Source organism: Betta splendens, chromosome 2 (genome assembly GCF_900634795.4).
Source record: "Betta splendens chromosome 2, fBetSpl5.4, whole genome shotgun sequence".
Taxonomy (NCBI): domain Eukaryota; kingdom Metazoa; phylum Chordata; class Actinopteri; order Anabantiformes; family Osphronemidae; genus Betta; species Betta splendens.
In genome coordinates this window covers 23,806,773-23,832,173 of record NC_040882.2, presented here as the reverse complement: position 1 = coordinate 23,832,173, position 25,401 = coordinate 23,806,773, and the positions used below count along the sequence as shown (strand labels likewise).

Genomic DNA, 25,401 nt, shown 5'->3' with positions numbered 1-25,401 from the left:
TAGCTTCTGCTGAGTATAAACTCACTGTTGCAATTCCTACAGTAAAGAGCTCAAAGCTTCACATCCAGAGTAGCTCCAGCAGCAAGCCGTGGCCTTAGGCTACGTTTATATTTAATAAGCGCATTAAATACACAGCCCATCTATACTCTGACACTCTGCAGGGGTTTGAGAGCAGCTTTAAATAATTAGACAGGAGTTGAGAATATGAAATCATCTTTAATTCTTGAATTAAGAACACAGCCCTCATTAAGGAGGGTACATTATATGTATAAAACAATACATGCCACCTGGTAATCGTATAATGAAGCATCGGCAGTTTAACAGTAATAAAGTAGTTATTAGGAGTCAAAATTCCTGTTTGGTTATAGAGCACTGTACAGGATGAAGGGAATTTGCATTTGTAGTATAATGAATAATTAAGATAATTCTGAATATAGATTTATATTGAGTCACTTAAGTAAAGCAGAAATAACTCTTGCATATCACTGTATGCATCAACCTTTAAAGTACCACTCTACAAGTGCCACGTAATAAACACTGTCAATTCAAAGCTAATGTAATTCTGGACTTCAGGATGAAGTGATAATATAATTAAACATTTTTTTAAAAAATGTGGCAGTGTCTAATGTAGAGCAAGAAAACACTGCTCCACCATCTTCTACAGCAACAGTAAATGCTACTCAGGTTTTACGGCAGTGTTGTGAACACAAAAATACCAACGTTAACAAAAATCCTAAGCAAACCATCAGGTTTATTGGCATCAAAACTGTGTTAATATTTAGTTTATTTAGATTATCAGGAGACAGTTTAACCTATTAAAAGGTTGCATTTAATTTTTTTTGTTGTAATCGACTGAAAAGATGCTTTAGGTGCTTGTAGATACCATTAGTTAGTCCGTACTGGAGCGTCTGAATGATTCTGCTTTTGCTGAGGACAGTCAGACCTGGAGCAGCTTAAGGCATCTCGCCTTAGTTTTTGTGGTCAGGCACGTGTCTGTAAGAGCGTAGGGGTCTTCGGCCTCCAAATGCATTTCGTTCATCACCGTACTCCTGTTGTCTGCAAGCAATTAATCAAGAAGAAGATTTACTATTAATTTGAGGTTCTGTTACTCATCTTAAGTTGTGAATGTCTTGCTGCAGGTTTCTCGCGGTGATCATTCCTCCGGTTCATACTGGCATTTTGTAAGTGATGGGGGCTTTATATGCAGTTGGAATTAAACAAATATTTAGTTGTTAGGCAAAACTCCTTCCACTGCAGAGAAAACATCCTGAGACTGTATACTGTACTACAAAAACTAACTAGAACTACAAAGGCCAACACCCACTGCTAAAGCCTCACAGGGGCTGTGCTTTGTGTCCCAGCATGACTTCTGTTTAAACATGAACAAAATGAATGATAACAGCAAGACTTAGCCTGAATCTGTAGAGGAGAAAACATGCAGTAAGGCACAAATCACAGCTGCATTATTTGCTTGAGGGCAGTTAAATGTAACAGTTTCCTGTTAGACTTCGCTCCAGCTGCACCCCTGGAAATATTAGGTTTTCTTTACATTTTTAAAATCTACGTCCATCATAAAGAATTGACCTCATATTCTCGTCGTGCTGGTCATCAGCTTTGAGGGCAGTCTTTGACATTCCCATGCCATGAGGAATCCTGTCTGGGTATCTCACAGCAATCTTCATACCATTCAGCTCAAAACCCTAGAGAGGTGAACAAAATAATACATTTACTGGAGCAGTGAGAAGTTGGTATCTTCTGCTGGGCGTCCTTTTGTCCCTTATGTGGTGCAGTAATTTAGGTTGGGCACTCATTCAAAAAACTGTTATGAGTGAACAACAAGTCTAATAAAAATGGGCATGTTGAGCTACCCTAGAAGTAAAAGTCATCTAAATTGATAAACATCCGACTTTGCAAAACACAAAACTTTGATTTTAAGTCCTTCATTTCTAGAAGCTAAACAGCTTCAGCCTTGTGACAATAATGGACAGTATGAAACTATGCAATAAATAAGACTGATTTTTAACATTAAACCCCTTTAAATACAGACAGTGGAGAAAGGGCAGCCTCAGGTCACTGCTCCATCCAACACTACAGTGCACTAGATAGAGTTCCAGCTGTCCTTACATGAAAGCGCCGAATAGCTTCCTCACAATGCTCTTGTTTTGTGTAGTTTACAAAGGCACATCGTCTGACGGTCAGGACTTTCACACTGTAAACAAACCCAACCCTGCAGGAAAAGACAACGTGTGCTGCTTACTTACTATTTAACAAAAGGTGACTTTAAAATGTGTTTTTTTTTAAGTGGCAAAAAAAACAAAAAACCTTGGTGTGTCTTACTTGTTGAAAAGGTTGCCTATCACAGATTCAGGCACTGGATAAGTCAGGTTTCCAATCCAAACTGGAAAAAGCTCTCTGTAATAAATAAATAAAGTAACAAAGCTCTGGATTGTTATGGAGAAGACAACAGCATCCTTCATAATAGTGTCAACTACATAAACACATTCAGTGATTTTCTGCTCACTGCGAATATACTGTCTAATTAAAGGAGAATCAGTAGCAGCTATAAACACACCATCTGTACAGTTCTTTATTAAGCTTGTCCAATAAAAGAGCTGAGGAGAGGATCCAATTAACCTTTGTTAATAACTAGCTAAAATTGGTAGCTTTATTGTTCACAAATAAAGATGTCACTGATGGCGTGTATTGATCTGCATGATGGCATACACATTTTAAATTAACTTTACTGGATCTGCTCTGTTGCTCTATACCCAGTTCAATAGAAGGTCTGTGTTACATTCGCATTAAAGCCAAAATAAATAATTGTCATTTGGCTGCGAACCAACTAACCTAATGTGATATGGAATCGAAATAATCTGCGATTGGAGGGAGAGCAAAACATTAGCTCAACCTTAGAGGATTTCTGATTATGGATTTAAGTGGAAACCACACACATGCGTGAGGAAGGAAGAGCTGTCGTGTCCATGTACCTGAAACCTAAAGTGGCCTGAAGTTTGACAAAGCCTCTGGTTTGTAATCACAACTCAGAGCAATTAAGATGTCCTTACAACCGTTGTGAGTAATGAGGTTTGGAAATGGATAAAGCTACAAACATTTACTGCTATAAAAACATTAGCACCCCTTGAAAGATAAGATTTAGTATCACATTCAGTAATTTTTGCAAAATCTTCTATTAGGATTTGTTTAAAACACTTTTTAATTCCATACTCACGGGGGTGTCTTATTAACTTGACTTGTGGCATGATTCTGAATGGATTTATGTTGACTATGGACATTTGACATGTGTTTGACTGGGCCCAACGGGTTGTTAGGTTGTGCATCTTTGGGTCGAGCAGGTGAAGGGCTTGTACTGGCTGAAAGGACTGGAGAGACTCCGGTGACATTTGCTACCTGAACAGGCAGCAAAGTGGCATTTGGAGAAGCTCCTGCACCCAAAAGATAAGTTTGAAGTTAAGTTGGCACCAATCATTTAGATAAAGAACTCAAAACAACAGCCTTTAAACTGCATTCAAAGACTGAGACTCACCTGGTTGAGGGTTTATTTTAGTCAGAACTTCTAGTGCCTTTTTCACAGTCCCATGAATAATTAAAGCATTGGAGCTCTGCTCCCGAGTGAAACCATACTCCTGAAATTAAACATAGGTCAAAACATATTGAATGATTAACCTCACTGCTGTCTCCTAGGTTTGAAAAATATTGATGCTTATCAATAACCATTAAAGCTGAATATGCAGTATTTTAGAGGAACTACTACAGGTATTTAATGTTTAAACATCAGATGAGAAGAGCTCGCCAGCACTCGTCTATGAAAGGCTACACACAAACATGTTACGCACCATTAGTTGGGTTATCTGCACCCGCATCAGCTCCTGGGCAGCTTCTCCACACGCACTGTCCAGTTGGAGAACTTCCCTAAAGGCCTGAGCCGCCTCCTCATACCTCTGTTGGAACAGGAGGAAAAGTAATGAGCTGCTTTGGGACTAAATCAAAGTTCAGACTCATTACATGTCATACTGCTGGAGTAATCAGCCCAGTTATTAATGTTTACAGCAAGCGCTAGTCAAAACAACATGAGTAAATAATACGAGCCTACGCAGCTCAATGACACTTGAAATTAATTCAGCGGTGTCGCATCAAGGCCAAAGTGATGACAAAGTCATTCCAACCTGAACTGATGTGGGTAAACAAACCAGTGCAAACACCAATGAAAAGGACGTTTACACAAGTTACCTTGTCAAAGATACAGACACTAAGACATAAGACAATGACCCACTCAATTATTTTAGTACAACAGTGATTGTTTGCATATAATTAGAAGCAGAAAGGGACATACAGTAACAGTCTTTCTACGAGACCTATCCTGTGTTTTTCCAATGAGTTACTACAAACCACAACATTTACAACAGGGCACGTATGGGTGGCACAGGTTTTGTTGGAGATAATGTACCTTTAGTCCAGCAAGAGCTCTGCCCTTTCTAAACAGGCCTTTAACCCAGCCTGGACACAGCCTGAGACACAACTCTGCATCGGTCAGCGCCTTCTCATGTTCTTGCATCTTTTCAAAACAGAAGGAACGATTGCCAAACAACCTGAAACAGCAAGAACTGCTTAAACTTTGCATAATAGTGCTGGTGTAAGCACCACCTGTTAAATTACAGCAAGAGAATCAAGGACAAGTTCTTACTTAAACTCTGTGGGGTTGAATTTAATAGCATCAGTGAAATACTTGACAGCCATAGGATAGTCTCCAGAACCTGCAAATGTATTCCCTATAACTGGAGAAAAGAGCGAGAGCTTTGTTAAAATCAAAAACCCATAACATGAATTAGCAGAATATAATCAACACCAATGACAGAGTCTGCTTACATGAGATGGACAAAAACTTACTTGCAAGCTCTGTACTCATTTTTATATTTTCTTCAATGGTGGGACTTCTAGAAGTGGCAGAATCCTGTCGAGTCAGTGCAAGAAAAATTAAATCACCAGAACCATGCACCATTACTGTACAGGGGATTCTATTTGGCAAAATTCCTCACCTTCTTTACAGCCTCTGGGACTTCATTAGATTTTTCAGGGATAGATTTACGTTCTTCTTTAACAAGAACTTTCTTTTTCTCCTTTTTCTCAGGCTTGGGCTTTTGCTCCAATTTAAGCTTGGCTAATTTAACAAAAGTACTTGTCATATCTAGATCCTACAAAAGGAAAAAAACAAATAAAATGAGGATCATAACCAAGGCTATATCTTGCATGCAGGCATTTTTCCCGTTTTTAACTGTATAAATGAAGGTATAACATGGTACTGTAGATTACTAGAACTGCCGTTAGCAAAGATCAAACATCTATATCACAGCTTGTCCCCTTCACACACAAGAACCGTTTTAGTTTACAGCTGTAGACTTGAAACTAACTTTACCAACTGGATGCTTTTAAAAACCTCATGAGTCATCCACATAAAAGTACACTGCCTTGTGTGTAGTGCCATTAAATAATTCCCTTTATTTCAACAAAACAGTAGTATGAGCATTTTGTTACCTCAGAGTCACCAGAGTCATTCTTGGTGTCGCTATCTTCATGATCTGATTCATCTTCACTACTGTCACTGCTGTCTGTATGTTCAACTGAAGCAAATTCCTTAACGCTGGCATTCATACCATCTTTGGTTTTTTCATCAACTGACGTACTTTCCTCAGCTTTACTCTGCTTTGCATCAACCTTTTCCTGCAAAACAGTAAAAAAGGTGTTAGAATACGAGTTTGCAGCTTTATACATTTATACACAAGGCTCCCATTTGCAGCAGCCTTACAGGTGATCATTACCTCTTCCATCTTATCAGGGTTGATTTTTTCCTTTTCTATCTTCTCGAGGCGTCGTCTTTCCTTCTGTTTCTGTTTCACAAGAAAGTGAGGCTTTAGTTAGACAGCAACATTCAGTCATTAGTATAAAATCAAAATGGAAAGCAGAATTTACTTGTTTCTTAAGCCGCTTCTTCTGAGCCTTTTCTTTCCTTTTTTTGGTTTCTTGCAAAAAACATGCTCTTCTTTCAGTATTCTGATAAAGTCACAAATATACATGCAACCATTTAGACCAAGCACCCAATATCGTGAATAAGGTAAGATAACTTACCAAGATAAAAAGGAAACTTACACTCTCCTTTAACTGAACTTCTATAGGGGCCGGGCGAATAAAGTCTCGAGCTGCCCAATATTGCAGTGTGGGCTGATAAACGGATTCCTTCGACCTTGTACGGTTCCGACTTAATTCCTTATTGTCACTCATGTCAGCATCCCTTGTGTATCCATGGAAATGGTTATAAGCATGCCCAAAATTGGTAAAAGCATAATCATCCTCGTCTGTGTCATCTAACGCATCGTATTCCATTCCTGTTAAAGATATGTTATTGCTTATACTATAACAAATAAATGTGTAAAATCAAAAACATCACAAAATTACAGCAAAACAAACTCTGAGACAGAGTGAAATATAGTGTAAGTTGAATCTTACCAATAAGGCGAAGATTAATCATCCTCTGCATCTGGGAACGTCCCTCAAACATATCCATAACCCTTTGCTAGATAGGAAAAAGAAAGTCAGTCTCTCAAATATGCTGACAACCGTCAGATTAGCTCATCACATCCAGCATCAAAACGCTTATTGTCTTCGTATGTAATGCCATATTCAGTAAAATCACATGCCAGGGCTTGTGCAGCCGATCACCCTGCTTTGCAGTGAGCTTTAATTCAATGAAGTGTTCTGTGCTTTCAGTTTCAACTTCCTGGGAACCTGACTCACTGCTCAGTGAGAGCGTTCAAGCGCAACAAATAGATATGCATCTAATATACCAAAATGACCATAATACACACAAACATGCAATGTAACAAAGCTGCTTTTTCACAAGCGTCCTACAATAATGCCACATCCTTAATCGTTTCTATTGGTAGAGTGTTGGAGAAATTTGTAAAGTTTAATTTCTCTATGCTAAAATGTTTGACAGATGGTTCTTATACAAAACCATCTGTGCACCTCAGAGATCACACAGACAGGAAATGACCAGGTGCACGTCTGTCTGTTTGGCCTTGCTGAACAGACGTGCGGACTCAGGCAAACGCCCTAATGAGCCCTTAAGGGGAGAATTAAGGAACACAGACTCTGATGGAGAGTGACGATATTTTGTTTGAATTTTTCAATAATATAGGACCTATTAGTCATATATTGGAAAAAGTATGAGTATAAATAGCCAACATTGTAGCACGTGAACTATTGTTTTGCTAACTTTTGACTATAGGTCCCACTGTGCCGTAGCACTGGAGGCGCTCAACTATCTGTGACGACAGCGTCAGCGTGGCAAAGTTTAGTCTGGTGAGGCCATTGTTTGCTTTATGTTGCCTGTAACACAGGAGCAGCTACACCTACGCGGAGACAAGGTCTGACGTTGGTTCAGTGTTATGTCAACACCAGCTAGCGTACTTTAATCGCTACCTACTAAAAGTGCAACATTAAGTATGCGCTCATTAGTAGAATGCACTAAAAGATGTACTTACGACCGTACGGATATCCGTGAACTCTGAAAAGTAGTAAGAGCAACAATATAAATGACTTTAATGTACAGTTTAGCAGACATTTCATGGCTAAGGAAGCGGTTTATCTGCAAGCTATCAACAAAAACTGGAACAACGTACGCTTGAGCTAGCTTCTTAGCTAAACTAGAATCCAACTTCCTCCCAACAACAAAGAAAACCCTTTCTCACCCTGCTCCTCTCTGAACATATCCATATTCAGCAACACGTGCCTTCCAACACCATTATGTATTTATAAATGCAACATGCATTACTTTAACACTACTATCAGCGGCGCCTATCTACTGCTGCGTGCACGTTCCTTGCGCGCTCCAAGCTAAAGTCGCGTGAACGCGGAAAACTTTTAACCTTTGATTGCGCATGCGCAACTCAGCCTGGCTAAGGTCAATCCTGCGTGACAGTCATCGTAAGCTGCACACTTCGTTTCCATGTTTACATTTCTGACTTTAAGATAACATTCTGACACAAAGCTTTTTTTACTTATTGGAAACACACAAGTGTCACTGTTTAATGCATCACACATTTAATTATACATACAGTCCCGCATCAATCTATGAATTATTTCAAGTAGACAACAACCTGTAATTGTAACAACAACAGGCTTCGACTCGAAGTACTGAGGCCATGTCTCAGCTTCCAGATAATCTCACTTCAATGAGAATCTCTGCAGAAAACATGTTAAGGTTAAGAAAGAAAAAAAAAACATGGTAAATATTTACTGTAAAAAGTCATACCCTCTATGTGTAGGGTAACAGTAGTCAGCATATTTTCTGTTATTAAAATGCAGACATGAAATAAATTATGATTATTCTAAAATATCTTCATTCTCATATCTTCAGGTTTTAAAAATACTGTATATTTATGCATTTTAGATATAATTTGTCTTTTAAACCAACAATGTAATCATATCATACAACTTGTGCTCTAAGTTACAATAAATCAGTCTCTTTTGTAACTCGATGATTTAAAAAAAGAATCACATACCCACCTCTTACAAGACACCCCCATACATCCATATAAACGCGTCACATGGCTTATTTCACAACTAGTGAAAGTGCAACTGCAGTTTTAGCTTAATTTTAACTCAGTTCAAAGCATCCATCTTTGGTTATGCGAAATAACCTGGTCCCCACCATTTAAATTCACAGGTTTATCTGTTGCAACATTTTAGATTAAGTATAAGCAACATTTATCATTTTTGCATCAATCTTGGCCAACTGTAATATTTAATGTGTGAGAACTAAATTAGTTAATGGCCATTAGTCTCTCCAGTGCAAAGTGTTACTCTATAATCCTTCCGTGACGTACAGAAAAGGCAATGAGTCGGTTATAAAGTGAACTGAGGAGGATGATGGCTCCCAGCACCATACCACAGATGAGGCTAAAGGCCCAGCGGGGCCCCAGGATGGTGTAAACCTGCGAGACAAAGACAGGACCCAATGTTCGTGCCCCACTGCCTGAAGCGGTCAGCCATCCCATGTAAACACCCTGAAGAAAGAACAATAAAGTAAAGCCTTTAAGAAGGTCTTCCAAAATAATACATGGATTTTGACAAACATATAATTTTTCCTTTACTAGTACCTCACAGGCTTCTTACCTGAGGCGTTGGTCCAAGGATTTTGGAATACAGAGTGTAGGACATGACATTGCAGGCGGGATAGCCAATGCCTATCAGAATGTCAGATGAGATATATTGGGCTAGGTGTATAGCAGGCGTATACTGACACCAAGTCTGTTCATACGGGCAACCCGTTGGCTCCACAGAGCTGTTGGAGGCTGTGGTGGCTCCAGTCAGATGACTGACCAGAGAATTGTTTTTGACATCTGCAATGTTGAAGAGTCCAAAGTGTGTCAGACACAAATTAAAACCTTATAAAGGGCCTAAGTCAAAATGTCAAAACAGAAAATTTATGATTTCAGTTATATAAAACAGAAAGCACCAAACTCAATTCATTTATAAATCACTTTAGCACAGGGCACAGAAACAATATGTGGCTATTAAATGATTCATACCTGCCCACTGGATTTTGGGGTAATGGTTTCCCCAAGGAAGCAAAATAAAGAAGCCACAGAATATAATGGCCAAACCTACTAGCAACACAGGACGATCCCCAAACCTGGACGCAAACACACATTGTTCTATATTAAAAGGAAAACGTAGTGATTTTTTAAATGCTTGCTGTTGTTCATCAAGGGCATTAAATGTATATGTACCGTACAGTACAGTATATTAATACACTTTCAGTAGCTACACAAACTACTGACACAATACAGTAAAACTATTTTAGGTGGTGCAAAAAGGAGAAGCTTTTCAGGTGGATGCATATTTTATCAAGGAAACACACAGGGTTGGTCAGCACCATTAACATATATCAAGTCCTCCATACAAAGTGCATAGGAAGCATTTCAAAAATCACTGAAGCCATTCTTCAACTAAACTCATGACAGCCTAAGCATGTATTATAAAACAGTACACACATGCGTGAAGTACCTTTTAGAGGCAACCTTTACAACCAGGAACACCAAGATTGATTCAAATCCAATGCAACAGATGATGATGCCGTTATACAAAACAGCTTCTTTCCTCGTCCAAGCAAACATGTCCATGGACAAAGGGGTGGCTATTCTAAAAAAGAAAAAAACATATTAAATCTCACTAAACGATGGCAGACATTTTGTGACAGTAAAGACAAATTGTGGAACTGTAACGTGACTACAGTTTGTCTGGATAAAGCCTACGTTTCAAAGACAGCAAAGATGAACATGACGATGAAGAAGAGCACATTGGAAGTCAGGACTGCTGCATGGTCGATGCTTTCTTCTGCCTCCTCACTGGCATCAAAACTATCTGCTGATGAAGAATAAACAAAAAAAACAAGGCATCAACACCAGGAGTGGGTGAGTTGAAGGTGAGAAATGTACAGAAATGTTGAAGCTGCTATATTTATAAGGTCTTTTTGCATTTGTGTTCAACAAAATATATGATAACAAAGAGAAATGAATAATGTATACCATCTGATGTGTAGTTGATAGATCGAATGAGTCTTCCATTGTCGTCAATGTGGTGTTCTCTGTTAATAGAAACCAAAACAACAACAACAACAGTACTATTATTGTTGAGCAATAAAAATAGCAAACATTAGGTGTTGCTTAACTAATATAAGCAACAACAACAGAATATGTTGTTTTCACAAAAACTAGATCCAGTGTGTGTTTGTGCAGAGTCCAGTCTCACCTCAGCACAAGAACAACTAGTAGGATGTTGATGAGGCCAAAAGCTGCAGCCAGTATAGCGGGAGCGGTGTACATGTTAAGTTGCAGCTGTATGAACTTCACTGTCACTCCTTGTTCACCAATGAAAGACAGGCCTGCCTGCAAGGCTGACATATTCAAAGATGAAATAAATTAAACACTAAAATCCATAACCTTTACACTACACTGACATGTCCGCTGTGTAAACAAACTGAACCAAATACAGCCATGTTTACCTGGACCCAGGATGAAACCCAGGGCCTGACAGGCACTCATGTTCGCCATGGCACCAGTTCTCTCCTTTAGTGAAGTTGCCCCAGCAACATAAGACCTCACCACAGCAACATTGCCTGCCATGAAAAGACCAAAAGTAATTTTAGGAAAAGTTTTCAAGTTTTCAAATAAAATTGCACTAGAAGAGCACGATCACCTGCTCCGAAGCCCACGAAGACCCTGGATATGAGCATGTGATACTTATTATTAGTTTTGGGTAAGTAAACGTAGGCGTAGTAGATATTAGCTGCCAAGTTGATGAAGATGGAGCACACCAGGGGCTCCCTGCGTGGTCGTTTATTAGACCACAGGCCAAAAATGGGCGAGGCCACCATCTGACCGAGGCTATAGGCTGCCACCACCCATCCCAGGAAGCTGGCATCGGCACTTTCATCGATCTAGATCAGAAACAGGTAGAAATTAATATACCACAAGCATCTTCTAATTCACTTTTTGAGACATTCGCTGGGTTCTGGCTTGGCATCTTTGGGAGAAATAAGTGCAGTACTTCTTCTAAATCCCTAAACTATTTATATCTTATTTCATTTCCTGTTAATCATGCTAGGTCTCAACACTACACACTACACACAAACTCTACTACAGTATTTCAAATTCACCAGCCACCAATAACCATAAAAAATGTGAGACATACATACCTTTTGCAAGTAGGGCCAAATTGATGTGATGACAATGGTGAAACCTTAAAAAGTGCATAACACATTTGTGATTCAGTGGCTGTAAAATTCTCAGTCACATGTGAATCATATAGTAAACACAAGCCAGGCTGATACCCAGGTGCATCTTACAGTGACAGCATGCAAGGCAAAACACATAGGTTGGCTGGGAAAGGACAAACGTGGTGATGATGGTTCTGTATACATTTGTCCCTATGATGGCTGAAACGTCCTGAAAAACATCCTCTCTCACATTATGGAATTCTAACAAATCTCACCTACGCTGCTGAGAAACATGGTGAAGTACATAACTCTGATGGACCTCCATCGACTCCTGTCATCTTCATTCTGGGGGTGGTCGCTGCACACGGGCACAGGTGAGTGAAAGTCATTAAAGTGAGCCAATAAAAGCAAATCTATGCGATCCAAAGGTTTCTATGCCATGCCTGGTTAGCAGCCTGGGTTGCGGGCGCTTGCACAACATGCAGCAATGCTCTTTTACGGCAAACCGTTAAATGTAAACGAGTGAAACAGGGGCCGTTGAACTTTGCACTCACCTCCTGGCATCATCCCTGAGCAACGGAGTGGCCTCATCTGAGTCGACAAGTTGAGGCATTTCTGTTCGAGCAACAATGCAGCAAAAATACGCCGCTGGTGTGATGTAAAACAACTTCACCAGTTGTCTACTCAACTAGCACAGGGTCTGTGTTAGCGCTAATACCACAACTCAGCAAAGCTGCGCCCAACAAGCTAAGCTATAGCTTAGCGTGAACGCCAGCTAGCATCACAAACTAGCATTTCACATTCTACTGTACGAAATTAGCCAGACAGATTCCCAACATTCCCCCAAGTTAAGAGCATAAACCCGGCGTCCATAAACGACAGTACTCCACAAAAGGCTTCCAATGCTGAGAATAGAAGTCTAACCCGACCACAATAACAGGTCCGACTGACCTATACGTAAACTTCCGGTTGATGATCCTTTCAGAATAAGATAAAATTGTAAGTTGGTAAAGTCGGCGTTTTATTCAACATTTAAGCATTTGTTACATATAATAAATCTGTTCTTTATTTTTAATTATGAAGACCACATCTAATAGCATCCGGACCCGCTCCATTTATGAGTTTAATAACAATTTAAAGTGATAAGATAATACACTGATCATTTATTAATAACAAAATGAAAAGCTGAGTGAATAACGGAAAATAAAAACATGACTTGAGAGGTCAAGACCTTAAAAACACAAACATCTCCTATGAATCAGAGAAGAGAATAAACAACATAGAGCAACACATCTGCACATACTGGAACATATATAAATAAAATTAATGCTAATGAACTACACATTAAACCAGCAACAACACAAATTGTAACATCTGCAGTTACATTATTTGAAGGCATACAAGCTCAACAAAAAAGGAACTTATTAATTAAGGATGATTCCTCTGTCAGCCCTGACAACCTGGAAATCACCTGTGATCCATGACTGGGTTAATTCCGCCTTTTGTGTCCAAGATCAGCGCTGATGACTCGCCTATTTAATGGAGAGAGATGTCTGTTTTTGCAGCCCTTTTCTTCAGCTCAGTCCAAGAAGTTCTGGTAGATTTTAGAAGCTTACTGTACCAGGGGCTTGGCCAAAGGGGTCTCCCAGGGTGGCACCCGTCACCCCTATTATCTCATTGGCTGTTCCAGGTGACACCCCAAACATCTGATTCAAAGAATGTGTTTCTTGCCTTGTTCTCAGAGAACACTTTGGTCCTATAATGTCCTCCAAATGTCCTCTAACATCCTCCAAATGTAGTTTGTTTTGGCCCCTTATTCCTTTAAAATATAGATGTTAATATAGATGAGTATGTTCTATAAATAGATGCATAAATTGTAATTGGAATAGCCCAGAGTTCCTAGTCTGCTGTGCTGTAAGCATTTCCTGTAAATGCTTCCCTGGCAGAGATGTAACTACGCTGCCATCTGGTGTTTCTTAAAAGTGAAAGTGAAAGTACATTTTAGGCGCTATTCTTCTGACAGAGGGGCTGTTCGTTTTGCCCACGGTCCTAAATTCACACAAAAAAGCACCGAATCTGAAATCTTTGCGTACAAACGGATCTGAGCTACGTCCTGATTTCAACATCACAGCTCGAGTTGCACGAAGGACTTCTTCCAGGAGCACGTTGTCCAGAATGGGTAGGTTTTCCTTTCAGTTAGCACCATAAATCAGTGCTCGTGTTTAATGTGCATGCTATTTTATTGTTTACCCCCGCATGAATGCGTGGTGTAATTCATAGGGCGTTTGTCTGGTTTTACAGGTGTACACAGCTTATCTGTGTACATTTTGGCGGGTCTCTGTGCGTCTCTGTCGAAGGCTGCTCCAGGTAAGTTTAATTACGTACATATTAGCAGGTGAATAAACATAAAACCATTGAAAATATAAATTAACTTTTAATGTCTCATACATCACATCATAAGCTAAAAATAAAATTACCATAAAAATATTTTATATTTTTTATATACACAGACATGCTGCATTATACAGTACAGGGTCATATTAAAAAAGCTCTTTTATGTGAACTTTCACTTACCCCTGGTTGTCTGTTACAGTTTCAGAAAGCTTTGTGGTTTTGGTTCTGTCCCCTGTCTCGGTGCACCACGGGCGCACAACCACATTACCATGCTGGCTCAATCCACCACAAAATGCAGAGGGTCTGGAGGTCCGCTGGTACCGCAGTGAAAACTTTGACACCCCAATTATACTTTACCAGGCTCAGAATTTGACTGCATCACAGGACGCTCAGTACAATGGGAGAGTCTCCTTTGGTTTAAAGGATGCAACATCTGGTGGATTGAAGACAGGTGATGTGAGTCTGAGCTTGGGCAATGTCACAGTCACGGATGCAGGAGAATATACTTGTTACATCAGCAGTGACAAGGGTTATGACAAAGCAAGTATCAGCCTCTCTGTGATAGGTGAGTGATATGAAAGTGGAGAAAATACAAAAAGATTCTTAAACCTCCACCTTAAAATGGTTCCTAACCTTTCCCCTCTGTTCCCCTTGAAGGAATTGGAGCTCAACCTTTCCTTTCAGTAGACTGGAGAGATAGGGACGAGGTGAACGTAAGCTGTGAGTCTGCAGGCTGGTATCCAAAGCCTCAGCTCCGATGGTTTGACCAGAAGCAGGATCTGAACCCGAAACACCTTGACTACAGTGAACGTTCCTCTGGCCTGATGTCAGTCCACAGCTGGCTCCTGGTGCCTAGCTCCTCTGAGGTCTCCTGCTCTGTGGAGGGGAAGGTGGCCAGCGTGCACCTGGGAAGTCCTCCTGAGTCTGCAGGTAGAGACTTACTTACATGTGTAATAGCATGTGATGTGTTCATTCTTTGTGCTTTAAACCAGCCACAAAATCTTCCTTTTATTTGTATTCAGGCTCTTTAGCTGGATGGGTGGCCTTCGCTATACTGCTCATAGTAGCTTTAGCTGGGCTGCTGTACTATAAGAGGAAAGGTAAGCATTCACTGTCATACACAATAACAATGAAATAATCAGTCCAATTTATACTTTTAGGTCATAAACCTAATTCAAATGGCCACCAGCAATTTCAAAATGTTTCTAATTTTTTAACAAAAGTAAAAGAACACAAATAAATTTGTTGTTACAGCTCTGTTTAAAAGGCTGAAATCAAAGAGAATTCCAGCTGAAGGTCAGAAAAACGGAAACAGGTTACATCGAAGAAATTATTTAATGAATACCATTCATAATAAAATAATTACATTTATTTGTGTTTTTTTTTGTTTTTTTTTAGAGGTGGATTTAACAGCGCCTTTACTAGAAGGTAAGTGATTTGCTCTGTCATTGTTCAAAATATGAACTGCAAACTGCAACAACTTCACAGCAAAAAAGTCACAGCAAATAAAGGCTCATGTTCCCTGTTCTTGTTCAGTTACAGTTAAGCCAACAACCTTGGCAGAGGCTACCAAGCATTACGGTAATCCCACTCTTAGTCACTGAACCACACTGGGCTGACTGTTATTGATTTTATTCTAATCTCAGTTTCCCTTTTTAACAGTAAATGTGACGTTTGACAGTGAGAATCGTCCATATCTCACCATCAGGAACTGTAAAGTAAGAGATGCAGGTCATTCCTTTCCTGATGGGTCAAATGTTACCTGTCTCACCGCTATCAGAGGGAAGGATGGCTTCTCCTCTGGACAGCACTACTGGGAGGTTTCTTTGGGCAAGGAAGATATACATGTAGGCCTCAAACAGTCTTGGTGGGTAGGAGTTACGAGTGCAACTAGCTTTTCTGAGCAGCCTGATATTCCCCCAACCGCATCAAACGGTTTCTGGTTCCTGTCCTCTTCTCCTGACAGGGTAGAAAGCTTTCAGTTCAGCACAGAACCGAAAGTGTTGCTGCCTGTTGTTTCCAGACCGCAGACACTTGGTGTTTATCTGAATTATGCTGGAGGAGAACTTTCCTTTTATAATGTGGATGCCAAAAGCCTCATTGGCTCTTTAAACGTTCAGTTCAAGGGGGGAGTCTTTCCACTGTTCAATCCTGGTAATGGTGACAAAGCCCCTATGGAAATACTACAGAAGCCAGTGGAGGGCACACACAGTGATGAGGTGAACTCGGTACAATCAACATCTGCAGGGCCTGCATCTTAAAATCATCTGGGACAACTCATGTTGTACCAGTATAGAAAAAATAAATTTAAACTTTTTTAATGGCAGTACATTTCCACAATTGGGACCAGTTGAATTTTACGCTGTTAAACCTGAACTATTAAAAATCGGACTCCATTCTATTGGGCAGTGCCAGAAGAGTTGTTATACTGCACACTGTGCAGTATTGGTACTAACTGGCTGCTGTATATTCATTACCTCATAGTAATAATAAATAGACAATAAGCATGTATCCAGAAAACGTTCCTGTAGCCTTGTGGTTACGTCTGATATCATGTTCTGTGATTGTGTCTTTCTTTTTTTGTGTGTTTCTGATCGGGCTGAAGGAGGAGTAGGATCCACATAGGAACATATTCACGTTCAGATTCTAAAAAGTTAGAACACTATTTTCTTTATCTCTTTAAATCAGTGTTGTTTTTACATGCACACAGTTTGGTGCTTTACTTTTATAAAAGTCTTCTTTTGTACATTTTTTAATTGAACTGTTTTAATTCATTTATACAAGTGGGTAAAGTTTACAATGATATTTACACTAAGTATCAAACTTCTGTTGGACAATGAAGTTGAATCAATCTGAAACTACAGGACTCCACTCCCTCCCGTAGCAGGGAGAAATCCAGATTCCTTGTGTTGCTAATGGTGATGCTTTTGTTAGTATCATTGTACTTTATATTTGTTTTATGTTATTTGTTTTGTGTTATTTTCTGTAACAGACTCTGTTTCTCTATAATTTCCCAAGTCTGACAAAAGCACTGATTACTGTTGAACATGTGTATTGTGAACTAATGCAAACAATGGATGTGACATCTGCAGAGGCAGCTTCATAACTGAACCCAGTACAGTAATTAATCTTTCTAAGGATTATTGGTCGTCAACTTGCTTTTTTTTATTGTGAATGAACAGATGTTTAAATATCAAACAACTGTACTTTAATAATAAAGTTAATTGATCAGTGTTCCTGGATTTATTTGTCATGTTTTTTTTATCTCTGCATACAGAATTTTAGTAAGACTCAGCAAAATGTCATACACTTTAATAAGTACAGGTAGTATTTACAGTATGTACACAACACAATACCAACTTTGTAATCACTAATGTATAATTTTCATAGATTACGTAGTATTTACAGTGTGGATAAGACCATATGCTTGATTCTGAAATAAAATTAGTTTGAAAATCATGATATGCAAAACAAATCAAGTAGGCGTGCATACTAGACTGCCTATGATCATGACATAGAGGTATGAAAAAACACTTCACAGGTGCATCAGTCCCAAACTTTGCATGTCTTTAATACGTTTGTCAGTTGGATTTTTGTAGGTTGGGGGCTCAATGCCAGTCAATGTCAAAGACAAACTGTACAGGTTCATACCAGTCTCCGTTTCACATTTCTTTCTCCAAAGCTTTGCAAGTTAATGTTTGGTCATCAGCCATCGACGGCAGCGAACGCTAGCAGGACCGGAGGCAGTAGCTCGTCCTGGTGGAGCTCAGCTCTCCCAAGCCGCGTGTCATGGTCTCTCTTCCACATCTAACGCTCTTCACCGTCAACTAGGTAATAACATAAAATAACCTTTAAATAGCGTTCACTTACCTGCCTGAACTCATACATTCACACACACACAAAGACACACCCAACACTGAATACGAATGATCCTCAACTGGAACATCCTTCTGTTTTCTTAGCTTAGTCACTTTTATTACACTACTCCCTTATGACCAGGGTGATGAGTCCAGGAATGCACCCAACGTCAGGTACGGCACCCAATAATGAAATGAAAAAAGAAGCTGCTCTCCACCATGACCAAGAGTTTTCTCTTGACCGCGATTGCTGGTACTAGTTTACACATTTTGGTCGTCTGTGCCTCTGCTCTAACAGACTGCCGCGGCGCTTTCCCTCCTCTCCTGCTTCTTCAGCAGCTGGATGCGATTGTGGACGTAGAACTTGATTGCCCTCCAGTCTCGCTGGTTGCTCACTAGCAGGGGGCAGAGCTCGAGGCAGCGCTCGCAGTCGGCCTTCGCGGGGACCCGCAGCTCCATGAGGTTTCTGTTCAGGTGAGTCTCTACTGCTACACGCTCCGCCTCTGACCAGGGACGCTTCAACACACCGCGCTTCCCTGTGACACGGAGGATCACGTGTTACCAAAAGCACGACATTTATCTTTGCAAAAAGCCTTTAATTTACCTGATTTACCTGATTTGGGTGGAACACATCTCCTCTTATGCGCATTAGCTACAGATGGGCTAACAGGAGAAGGAACTGGGGCTCTCTTCTTACGTGGTGGCCGTCCAGGTCCCTTCTTCTTCACCAACACCTCAGATTTCTCCTTAGTTTCCTCCTTCTCTTCTTCAGCCTCAGAGTCTTCCGAAAAGGAGTCTCCTGAGTTTCCAGACATCACTATAGAACAGAGTCACACAACATGTTGTTGTATGTTGTTATATGGTGCTGTACAAGTCATTTAGGAGGCATTAAAAAGATGCCTTTCTAATAGGACGCGTATCCATTTTAAGATTACTGCTACAATATTTACAGGATAGGCTGCACTATGCTCATCACAGTAAGCTGAACAAACTGCTGCTGGACCCAGGCATTTAAAAGATATTGTAATGTTAAGCCCCTCACCATCCAGCTCCAGGCAGATGTGCTGCAGGCTCATCCCTCTGAAGAGCACACCCTCCCTCTCTCCATAAAGAACAACACGTCCCACACGGCCCATCAGTGCAGGATCACGCACGATAGTGGAGCAGTTCTGGGTCACGTGGTACTCCCGCTCTAAAAACTCCTCCAGACATTTGGTAGCGCCACCCTGGCCCTCACCCTCCTCTAATAGCAGCAACTGGGTGAGGATGGCTACTTGTCGTCGCACGCGCGTCGCTGTCAGTGATCCCGGGTTTTTTGCCCCGCTGGATCGTGCCAGGTTCCTTAGAAGGTCTGTGCCACGGAGAGGGGTGGCAGGAGAGTGGTATGGTCTGGAGAAGACATAGGGGCTGTCTGGGTCCACGCCCACGTTCGGGCTGGTTTGAAGAAGCATATCCAGGCAGGATTCACAGTGTGGTGGGAGAATAAGCGGCTGGATGCGACCGCGCTTGCCTAAAACACCCGCCCGTGGGAGGTGACAAAGCACATGACGTTCAAAGGGGGACAGGAGGGCTTCCATGCCAGTGGGGGGGTTCGTGCTGGAGCTGGCCTGAGGGGTGGTACGGTTGCGGTAGTCCTGGATAGTGAGCTTGGCTACCTCACACTCTCTGTGGCGGTTGTAGAGGATGAGGAGCGAGAGGCTGGAATGGCAGAGCAGACGCCAGGCCTCGGCAGAGTGAGGCGAGCGGGTTAAAGACATGAAAGAGGAATGCTGCTGGTGGCGGAGGTAAACCACCAGACAGGAGAGGGAAGACAGCAATGGAGACATGTGGTGTCTTTGTGTGCTGCAAATCAGAGAGTGAGAAAATACGTTGAATACCAGGCTAAAAAAAAAGACTATCAAAACGGATTAAATCATCAGTAACATGATCAACATCAAATTCATCTATTACCTTACAGTCTCTCCATTCTTCTCCTCTGGTGCATCATCTTCCCCATCTCCACTCAAATCCAGATCTTCTTCCGGATCTATATCTGGTTCTGGGGTAGGAGGTGGAGCCAGCTCCTCTTGACCTCTCGGGCTCTCCAACTTCTGCGGCGGCTCCTCCTGCTTCTCTCTCTTCATCCTCCGTCCTCTTTTGGGAGGAGATGGAGGAGGCGGTGATGGGCTCTTTACTCGTGCCACCATCGGGGGTGTGGGCTTTTTTGTGGCAGGCAGTGGTAAGCTTGGCGCCTTCTTGGAGGGTGTGAGCTGAGTTGAAGAAGGTGGCGACAACGAGAGGGAGAAGGAGACGCCCCCTGCACTCGAGCGGGTAGTCGGCGATTCCTTCTTCCTGGGGAAAAGCGACGGCGGCGCTGGGTTGGAGGGAGAGGGCTGAGGAACGGCGAAGGAATGGCTGTGAGTAGCCGAGGCAGAGGACGAGGATGAGGGTTGGGGATGTGAGGAGCTGCCGTTTGAAGAGCTGTGTGTGTGCAGGTGTGCCAGCTCCATGGCTGTCCGGACCTCAGGCTGGTTGGCGTGGTGTTTCTCCAGGTGCCGGGCCAAAGAGCGGTAGTGACGGCCACAGTACGGGCAGTGCTGCCGCCGGCTCATGGTGGCACCGCTGGAGCTGCCAATGTTTATGTTAATGTTATTGTTGATGTTGGTGGTGGGGGGAGCTAGGGAACCTACTGGGGGCTGTGACTGGGATCTGACCGGGGGTGCAACAGGCACTGGCCTTGAAAAGGAGGAGCAAGGGCGCCCAGGTCCTCTAGTGGACGTGGGTGTGCTCTTCTTCTTTGAATTGACAGCTGCCGGCATCTTGCGCTTCTTGCGGCGACGAAGCATTCGGCCTCTCAACTCCTCAATTTCCTCTTCTTCATCGTCGTCGTCGTCGTCATCATCATCTTCCTCCTCTTCATCCTCCTCGCGATCTGAGTCACTGGGTTCAGAGTGGGTGAGTGGGGAGGATGAGGGAGACAGTGACCAGGAAGGGGTAAGGTAATCAGAAACAGCAAGGGACAGTGGGTGGGGTCCAGCTTCATCCTCCTGAGGAGAAATACAATAGGTTTATTACTTTCTTAACCAACATTTAAAAATGTTCTGTAGATTAAAACTGATATGATCACTTAGCACCGAAGAGACCATTTTCAGCCATGCTTTTTGTGCGCTTGTTATTCTGGCAGCAGACGGTGTAATTGGGATTAACTACACTACAATAGCTAGGTCCATGGTGATAAAGCAACATGTCAGCATGTGTAACACGGTGGCTCAGTGTGTTTTAAATAGGTTCTGGACAACAAAGGCACAGCTTCACAGCCAATACTGGAAACAGGCCTTGTCATTTCATGGGATTTACTGTTCGTTTGGTTTGTGTGAGCTGCTCACCAATGCATTCTCGCCCCAGTCAGTTAGACTGTAGTCCACTGTGATCTCTTCCCCTTTGGCGATGTCTCGGATTGCTATGACAACCAGACGCACTTGGGTCCCGCAGTGGACTTCTCGAATTCGACAATTGGGAGGTGGATGGAAGAGCACGGGCCCGCGAACACCGCTCGCTCCCTCCTCCCCCAACTCTGGCACACTGTCAACATAGGGTAACTTCAGTAACCTGCATCACAGAGATTACTGTGTCAGAGCGTGGTTGCTACGGTAGCAGTGCTTCTTACCAGAGCTGACTGGGATCAGGCAGGTAGTAGGGACTGCCAGGTGGAGCGAGACGGTCTTCTGCACCCTCTGGATACTGGCCATCACCTGGGAAAGTAAGATGTAAAGCAGATTCATATACAACCACAGGCTTTATACAAGAAAGTGTATGTTTTTGCAACAATATGCTGTTAAGTACAACTATCGTAAACCTGTTTTCAATAAGCATGAGAGTGAAGCAACCAACATCAAAAGCAGGAGGTAACATGTGTGTACATCTATAAATACCAGGGCTGTAGCTGTGTTCTGACATGCTCTCCTCCTCTTCATCTTCTGTCACATACGCCCTGTCGCACACCTTCACAGGTGTCCCCTTCCTTTTTCTCCCACACACGCGTCTGCAAGAAACAAAAACCAGGAGTAACAGCACATTCTGACAGAGCTGAGTGCTAAGCGTGAGGGTTCCCCCAGGTGAGTGTCTTGGTGGGGGACAGCTGAAATTCACTGAACGCATTATGCCCGAGGCAAAGAATTATTTCAGTCTGATGACATCAGGTGGTGACTCATCTACAAATACAATAAGACTAGAAATTACTTATCACTGATGGAGTAGCATGGTTGTTATTTTACCATTACACATATTTGATTTGACAAGAAATCCTCATGGGAACTTGTTATGGTATAACCTACATTGTTATAAGCCCCAGTCAGAAATGGGTTAATCTAAAACACAGACAGGTTATGTTTGTCATAAAACAGTAACGGTAACAAAAACACTTAACTGCAGCTAAGCCTCCGACATCTAGTCACAAGCCACTAGTTCAGTCCTATATGAAGTTCCCCACCAACTTTAATCAGAGGCGAAATGTCCAGCTGCCATAAGCTAAGCGGAAATAATTCAGCACGTTACTGATCATTTGCTTGCTGCAGATGTAGCTGTGGGGAAACCAGGCGATATCGAGTCACAGATCTGCCACAGGGAAAGAAAATAAATGGGAGGTTGATGTGATCCACTTTAAAGGCGCTCCTGTTCTGCCGACTATAATCTCAGTCATCATTAGGGTTTTAATCGCTATACTTATGTCGGCCCCACCCCTCTATTCAGACGCGCCAGGCTCTATATATGCTCATACACAGGACCGATCCCACGGACTACGCGTGTCTCGTCCACGGAGCCACGCGACAGCGGCTGTTGCCGGTAGCATTTTGGACGCGGTCAGCAACTTTGTTTACTCGTGGCCAAACAAGCCACGAGTCTGGATCAAGGGTTCCATCGGGTCCGTGGGCTCGAGAGCACAATAACAGCGAACATTGGCAACACACGTGTGTGGCGATGTGCAGTCTACCAACACAGACACGCACAGTGACAGCGGGCAGCCCGGTGATCAGCCAGCTCGCGCAGATGAGTCCTGCTGCTCGCATGCTAACGCGAATGCTAAACCCCCGCTAGCTTGTTAGCTTCTGGTGGCTAACGGCGGACTTGTGTGCCGTCAAAACATCAAAATCCACAGGCTGGAGATGAAAGGCGAGCCGGGGCGAGGAGAGACGCGCCCCCCCCCCCCGCCTCACGACAGCTGCGGCCGAAGCCCCGGCGAAAACAGCGCGCTTCCTGCTCCGTTTTCTGCAAAAGCGCTGAAATCATGCACGCGAATAAAGGCTCCTAACGTTAACTAGACGTATGTGCACGGTCGCGGCGGCGCGTGCGTCCCCGTGCAGTTTTGTGCACAAATCTCTGGCGGGGGTTTAAACGCCGGGCGAAGCGGAGGATCGCCGGGCTCACTCACCCCCGTGGCGGCGGCGGTTTGCTCCCATCCCCGTCGCTGTCGAGAGTCGGTGGCTCCCGGTAGTCAAAAGGCGAGCGTACATTCTCCGCCATTAGGACTCCCTTTGCTACCGCTCGCGCTACGGTAGATTGCACAACGCGCATGTGCACAACATCCTTTGGGGTTCTAATGGTAAAATGGGGAGCACCCAAACAGAGAGCTACTCCATCCTCCACATACACAATTCATCCGCGCACCGAGTCACTAAAGCGTGATTTAAAAGTTATTTATTTCTATATTTTTTAGTTCTCTTTCGTCTTCAAACGCCTCTTTCTAGCAATACACTTCATTATACCGTTTATATTTATGTTGAAAGTATTAGGGCACACAGACGCTCCGATCAGGATCTGGTCCAATGTTAACACCTACATTGGACCCTTATATACATTTTACTCAGCTTTGAGGAATCACTATTCGAAAAAAATAGTTTCTCAGACAGTTTCTCTACATTTTAACATTAATAATCACAAGTCCACTTTGCTGCTACCAATGATACATTTATTAAACAATTATAGTGTTTTATTACGTTTCATGTATATTAACAGACTAAATGCATTAATTATAAAATATAGTTTATTCCATTGGTTTATAATATATAGTAATATTGCAAATAACTATTTGTTATCAATATATATTACTATTTGTGGATATTCTCCTGGAATGACCTATCTGTCCGTAATTCTGTCTGTCATCAATGTGTTATATCAGCACAATAATCAATATACAGTATAATATAGCAGATGTGTTAATCCAATAATACATTTATAAATGTTTTTTGTATATATCTGCAGAAAAGAAGGTTTGAGCTGATATTTAAGGTTAGTACCATTTTGAATGTTGTTTTTTTATTGCTTTTTCTAAAGTATATGATCTGAATGCTTAACACTAGGTTGACATTGATTCAGTTTTTGGAACCACCTTTTCTTTGCTTAATTTTTCTATTTTACAGTATTATCTACTCATTTAATGTCAGATAACAAATACAGCAAATCATTAATCATTAAGTTAGTGGTGGCCTGTCCAGCACAACAGGTTCATGTGACCAATGAGCAGCTGTACTGGAGCATTAAATGGTGCTGTTAATCTAAAAAGGCACCACTTTTCTCAACCAGCTTTTAAACTACTTATTCAGGAGCTGAGTCATCAACCTACTTCGTCACATTTCTTTAACCAATGCTCCTTATTCAATTTATAAAAGCGTAAACAACAACAACACAGTTACTCAGTCATGTCATACAAAGTAAAATCTTATTTCTGTTGTGGCCATTAGGAGGAGGAGAGATGGAAAATGTCAGGAATTAAATAAGGATGCAGTTCATGCATCCCATTCTATGCACATAGAACACTTATGTAAACTACTGGGTAACTTTGAAATAGATGAAAACAATATGTCATAAAATCTGAAACAGAAGCAACAAAAGTCTGAAAAGTCAAGTGATACTAACAAGAAAGATCTGTTTGCAACTAAGTAGGTTATTTAGAATCAGGTCAGCACCATTGCTATGAAGTGCATCCTACAGGGTCTATCAGAAGAAAGCTTGGGAATAAATTAGAAAATGAGTAAATACAACATTACCAAATAAATAAAATGGGCTAGCGGGAAACAAGGCCAGCATCAACGGGGCAGTTTGAATGACTGTTTTATTCTTCATTGCAGAGAAGAAATACAAATCAATACATTCAGAAAATTCACTATACCAGCAAGACTCCTTCGTTCAGTGGGTTCATGCTGTGTGGAACAGACAAACACTACAGTGATGTGGTCTAGGTGTAGAGTGCTACATACAGTATAATCCTACTATGAAAGTCCAGTCCAGGACTGTGGTTGGTTTCCAAAGGAGGCGGAGATAGAAATGCTTGAAAGCCACTGATTTAATAGTTGTAGCAGCACATTCAAGTAGAAAACCAGG

General features: G+C 41.9%; 4 protein-coding genes across 10 annotated transcripts; 1 reads left to right on the top strand and 3 right to left on the bottom strand.

The window, feature by feature from the left end:
• Positions 1-196: 196 nt before the first annotated feature.
• LOC114867216 (uncharacterized) lies at positions 197-7,930 on the bottom strand. Its single transcript, XM_029169712.3, has 18 exons — positions 7,764-7,930; positions 7,557-7,579; positions 6,520-6,586; positions 6,163-6,398; positions 5,986-6,066; positions 5,835-5,903; positions 5,551-5,736; positions 5,055-5,210; positions 4,906-4,969; positions 4,703-4,793; positions 4,466-4,607; positions 3,855-3,959; positions 3,545-3,644; positions 3,230-3,443; positions 2,338-2,412; positions 2,125-2,227; positions 1,585-1,700; positions 197-1,056 (listed from the first exon to the last, which is right to left on the bottom strand). The coding sequence occupies exons 1-18, from the start codon at positions 7,786-7,788 to the stop codon at positions 969-971; spliced, it is 1,941 nt and encodes a 646-aa protein (XP_029025545.1). The 5' UTR covers positions 7,789-7,930; the 3' UTR covers positions 197-968.
• Positions 7,931-8,092: 162 nt separating this feature from the next.
• mfsd8 (major facilitator superfamily domain containing 8) lies at positions 8,093-12,779 on the bottom strand. 5 transcript variants are annotated; one of them, XM_055502416.1, is made up of 13 exons: positions 12,349-12,779; positions 12,070-12,152; positions 11,774-11,817; positions 11,275-11,515; positions 11,081-11,194; positions 10,828-10,972; positions 10,605-10,663; positions 10,332-10,443; positions 10,084-10,218; positions 9,606-9,709; positions 9,190-9,416; positions 8,963-9,080; positions 8,093-8,256 (listed from the first exon to the last, which is right to left on the bottom strand). In XM_055502416.1, exons 1-13 carry the CDS (start codon positions 12,405-12,407, stop codon positions 8,222-8,224), a joined length of 1,476 nt encoding a protein of 491 aa, XP_055358391.1. In that variant the 5' UTR covers positions 12,408-12,779; the 3' UTR covers positions 8,093-8,221. The 5 variants fall into 5 exon arrangements, with proteins under 5 accessions (XP_055358391.1, XP_055358390.1, XP_055358388.1 ...); XM_055502415.1 differs by having other exon boundaries at positions 8,093-8,664; positions 8,726-9,080; positions 10,332-10,440; XM_055502413.1 differs by having other exon boundaries at positions 8,093-8,664; positions 8,726-9,080; positions 12,349-12,778.
• A 965-nt stretch (positions 12,780-13,744) lies between these two features.
• Positions 13,745-17,430, top strand: LOC114867235 (butyrophilin subfamily 1 member A1-like). Of its 2 annotated transcripts, none has more exons than XM_055502420.1 (9): positions 13,745-13,973; positions 14,096-14,161; positions 14,388-14,753; positions 14,846-15,118; positions 15,211-15,288; positions 15,443-15,484; positions 15,587-15,616; positions 15,731-15,769; positions 15,851-17,430. In XM_055502420.1, exons 1-9 carry the CDS (start codon positions 13,970-13,972, stop codon positions 16,447-16,449), a joined length of 1,497 nt encoding a protein of 498 aa, XP_055358395.1. In that variant the 5' UTR covers positions 13,745-13,969; the 3' UTR covers positions 16,450-17,430. The 2 variants fall into 2 exon arrangements, with proteins under 2 accessions (XP_055358395.1, XP_029025576.1); XM_029169743.3 differs by having other exon boundaries at positions 13,750-13,973; positions 15,725-15,769.
• Positions 17,417-23,611, bottom strand: LOC114867202 (uncharacterized). 2 transcript variants are annotated; one of them, XM_029169682.3, is made up of 8 exons: positions 23,453-23,611; positions 21,957-22,066; positions 21,692-21,776; positions 21,411-21,606; positions 19,996-21,071; positions 19,088-19,887; positions 18,659-18,862; positions 17,417-18,581 (listed from the first exon to the last, which is right to left on the bottom strand). In XM_029169682.3, exons 1-8 carry the CDS (start codon positions 23,593-23,595, stop codon positions 18,337-18,339), a joined length of 2,859 nt encoding a protein of 952 aa, XP_029025515.1. In that variant the 5' UTR covers positions 23,596-23,611; the 3' UTR covers positions 17,417-18,336. The 2 variants fall into 2 exon arrangements, with proteins under 2 accessions (XP_029025515.1, XP_029025524.1); XM_029169691.3 differs by lacking the exon at positions 23,453-23,611 and adding an exon at positions 23,031-23,403.
• Positions 23,612-25,401: the final 1,790 nt, after the last annotated feature.

Excerpts from the sequence above, each read along its gene's own strand:
- LOC114867216 (XM_029169712.3), bottom strand. The coding sequence starts at position 7,788 with ATGGATATGTTCAGAGAGGAGCAGG. Across the intron at positions 5,737-5,834 it reads ACCCTGATAAGATGGAAGAG|GAAAAGGTTGATGCAAAGCA; the intron begins GTAATGATCACC and ends ACTGTTTTGCAG. Across the intron at positions 4,794-4,905 it reads AATGAGTACAGAGCTTGCAA|TTATAGGGAATACATTTGCA; the intron begins GTAAGTTTTTGT and ends TCTTTTCTCCAG.
- LOC114867235 (XM_029169743.3), top strand. Across the intron at positions 15,119-15,210 it reads AAGTCCTCCTGAGTCTGCAG|GCTCTTTAGCTGGATGGGTG; the intron begins GTAGAGACTTAC and ends ATTTGTATTCAG. Across the intron at positions 15,485-15,586 it reads AAAGAGAATTCCAGCTGAAG|AGGTGGATTTAACAGCGCCT; the intron begins GTCAGAAAAACG and ends GTTTTTTTTTAG.
- mfsd8 (XM_055502413.1), bottom strand. The coding sequence starts at position 12,407 with ATGCCTCAACTTGTCGACTCAGATGAGGCCACTCCGTTGCTCAGGGAT. Across the intron at positions 11,516-11,773 it reads TTTGGCCCTACTTGCAAAAG|ATCGATGAAAGTGCCGATGC; the intron begins GTATGTATGTCT and ends TTTCTGATCTAG. Across the intron at positions 10,219-10,331 it reads ATCTTTGCTGTCTTTGAAAC|AATAGCCACCCCTTTGTCCA; the intron begins GTAGGCTTTATC and ends TTTCTTTTTTAG.
- LOC114867202 (XM_029169682.3), bottom strand. The coding sequence starts at position 23,595 with ATGCGCGTTGTGCAATCTACCGTAGCGCGAGCGGTAGCAAAGGGAGTC. Across the intron at positions 21,777-21,956 it reads AGAACACAGCTACAGCCCTG|GTGATGGCCAGTATCCAGAG; the intron begins GTATTTATAGAT and ends TTACTTTCCCAG. Across the intron at positions 21,607-21,691 it reads CCTGATCCCAGTCAGCTCTG|TGTGCCAGAGTTGGGGGAGG; the intron begins GTAAGAAGCACT and ends CTATGTTGACAG.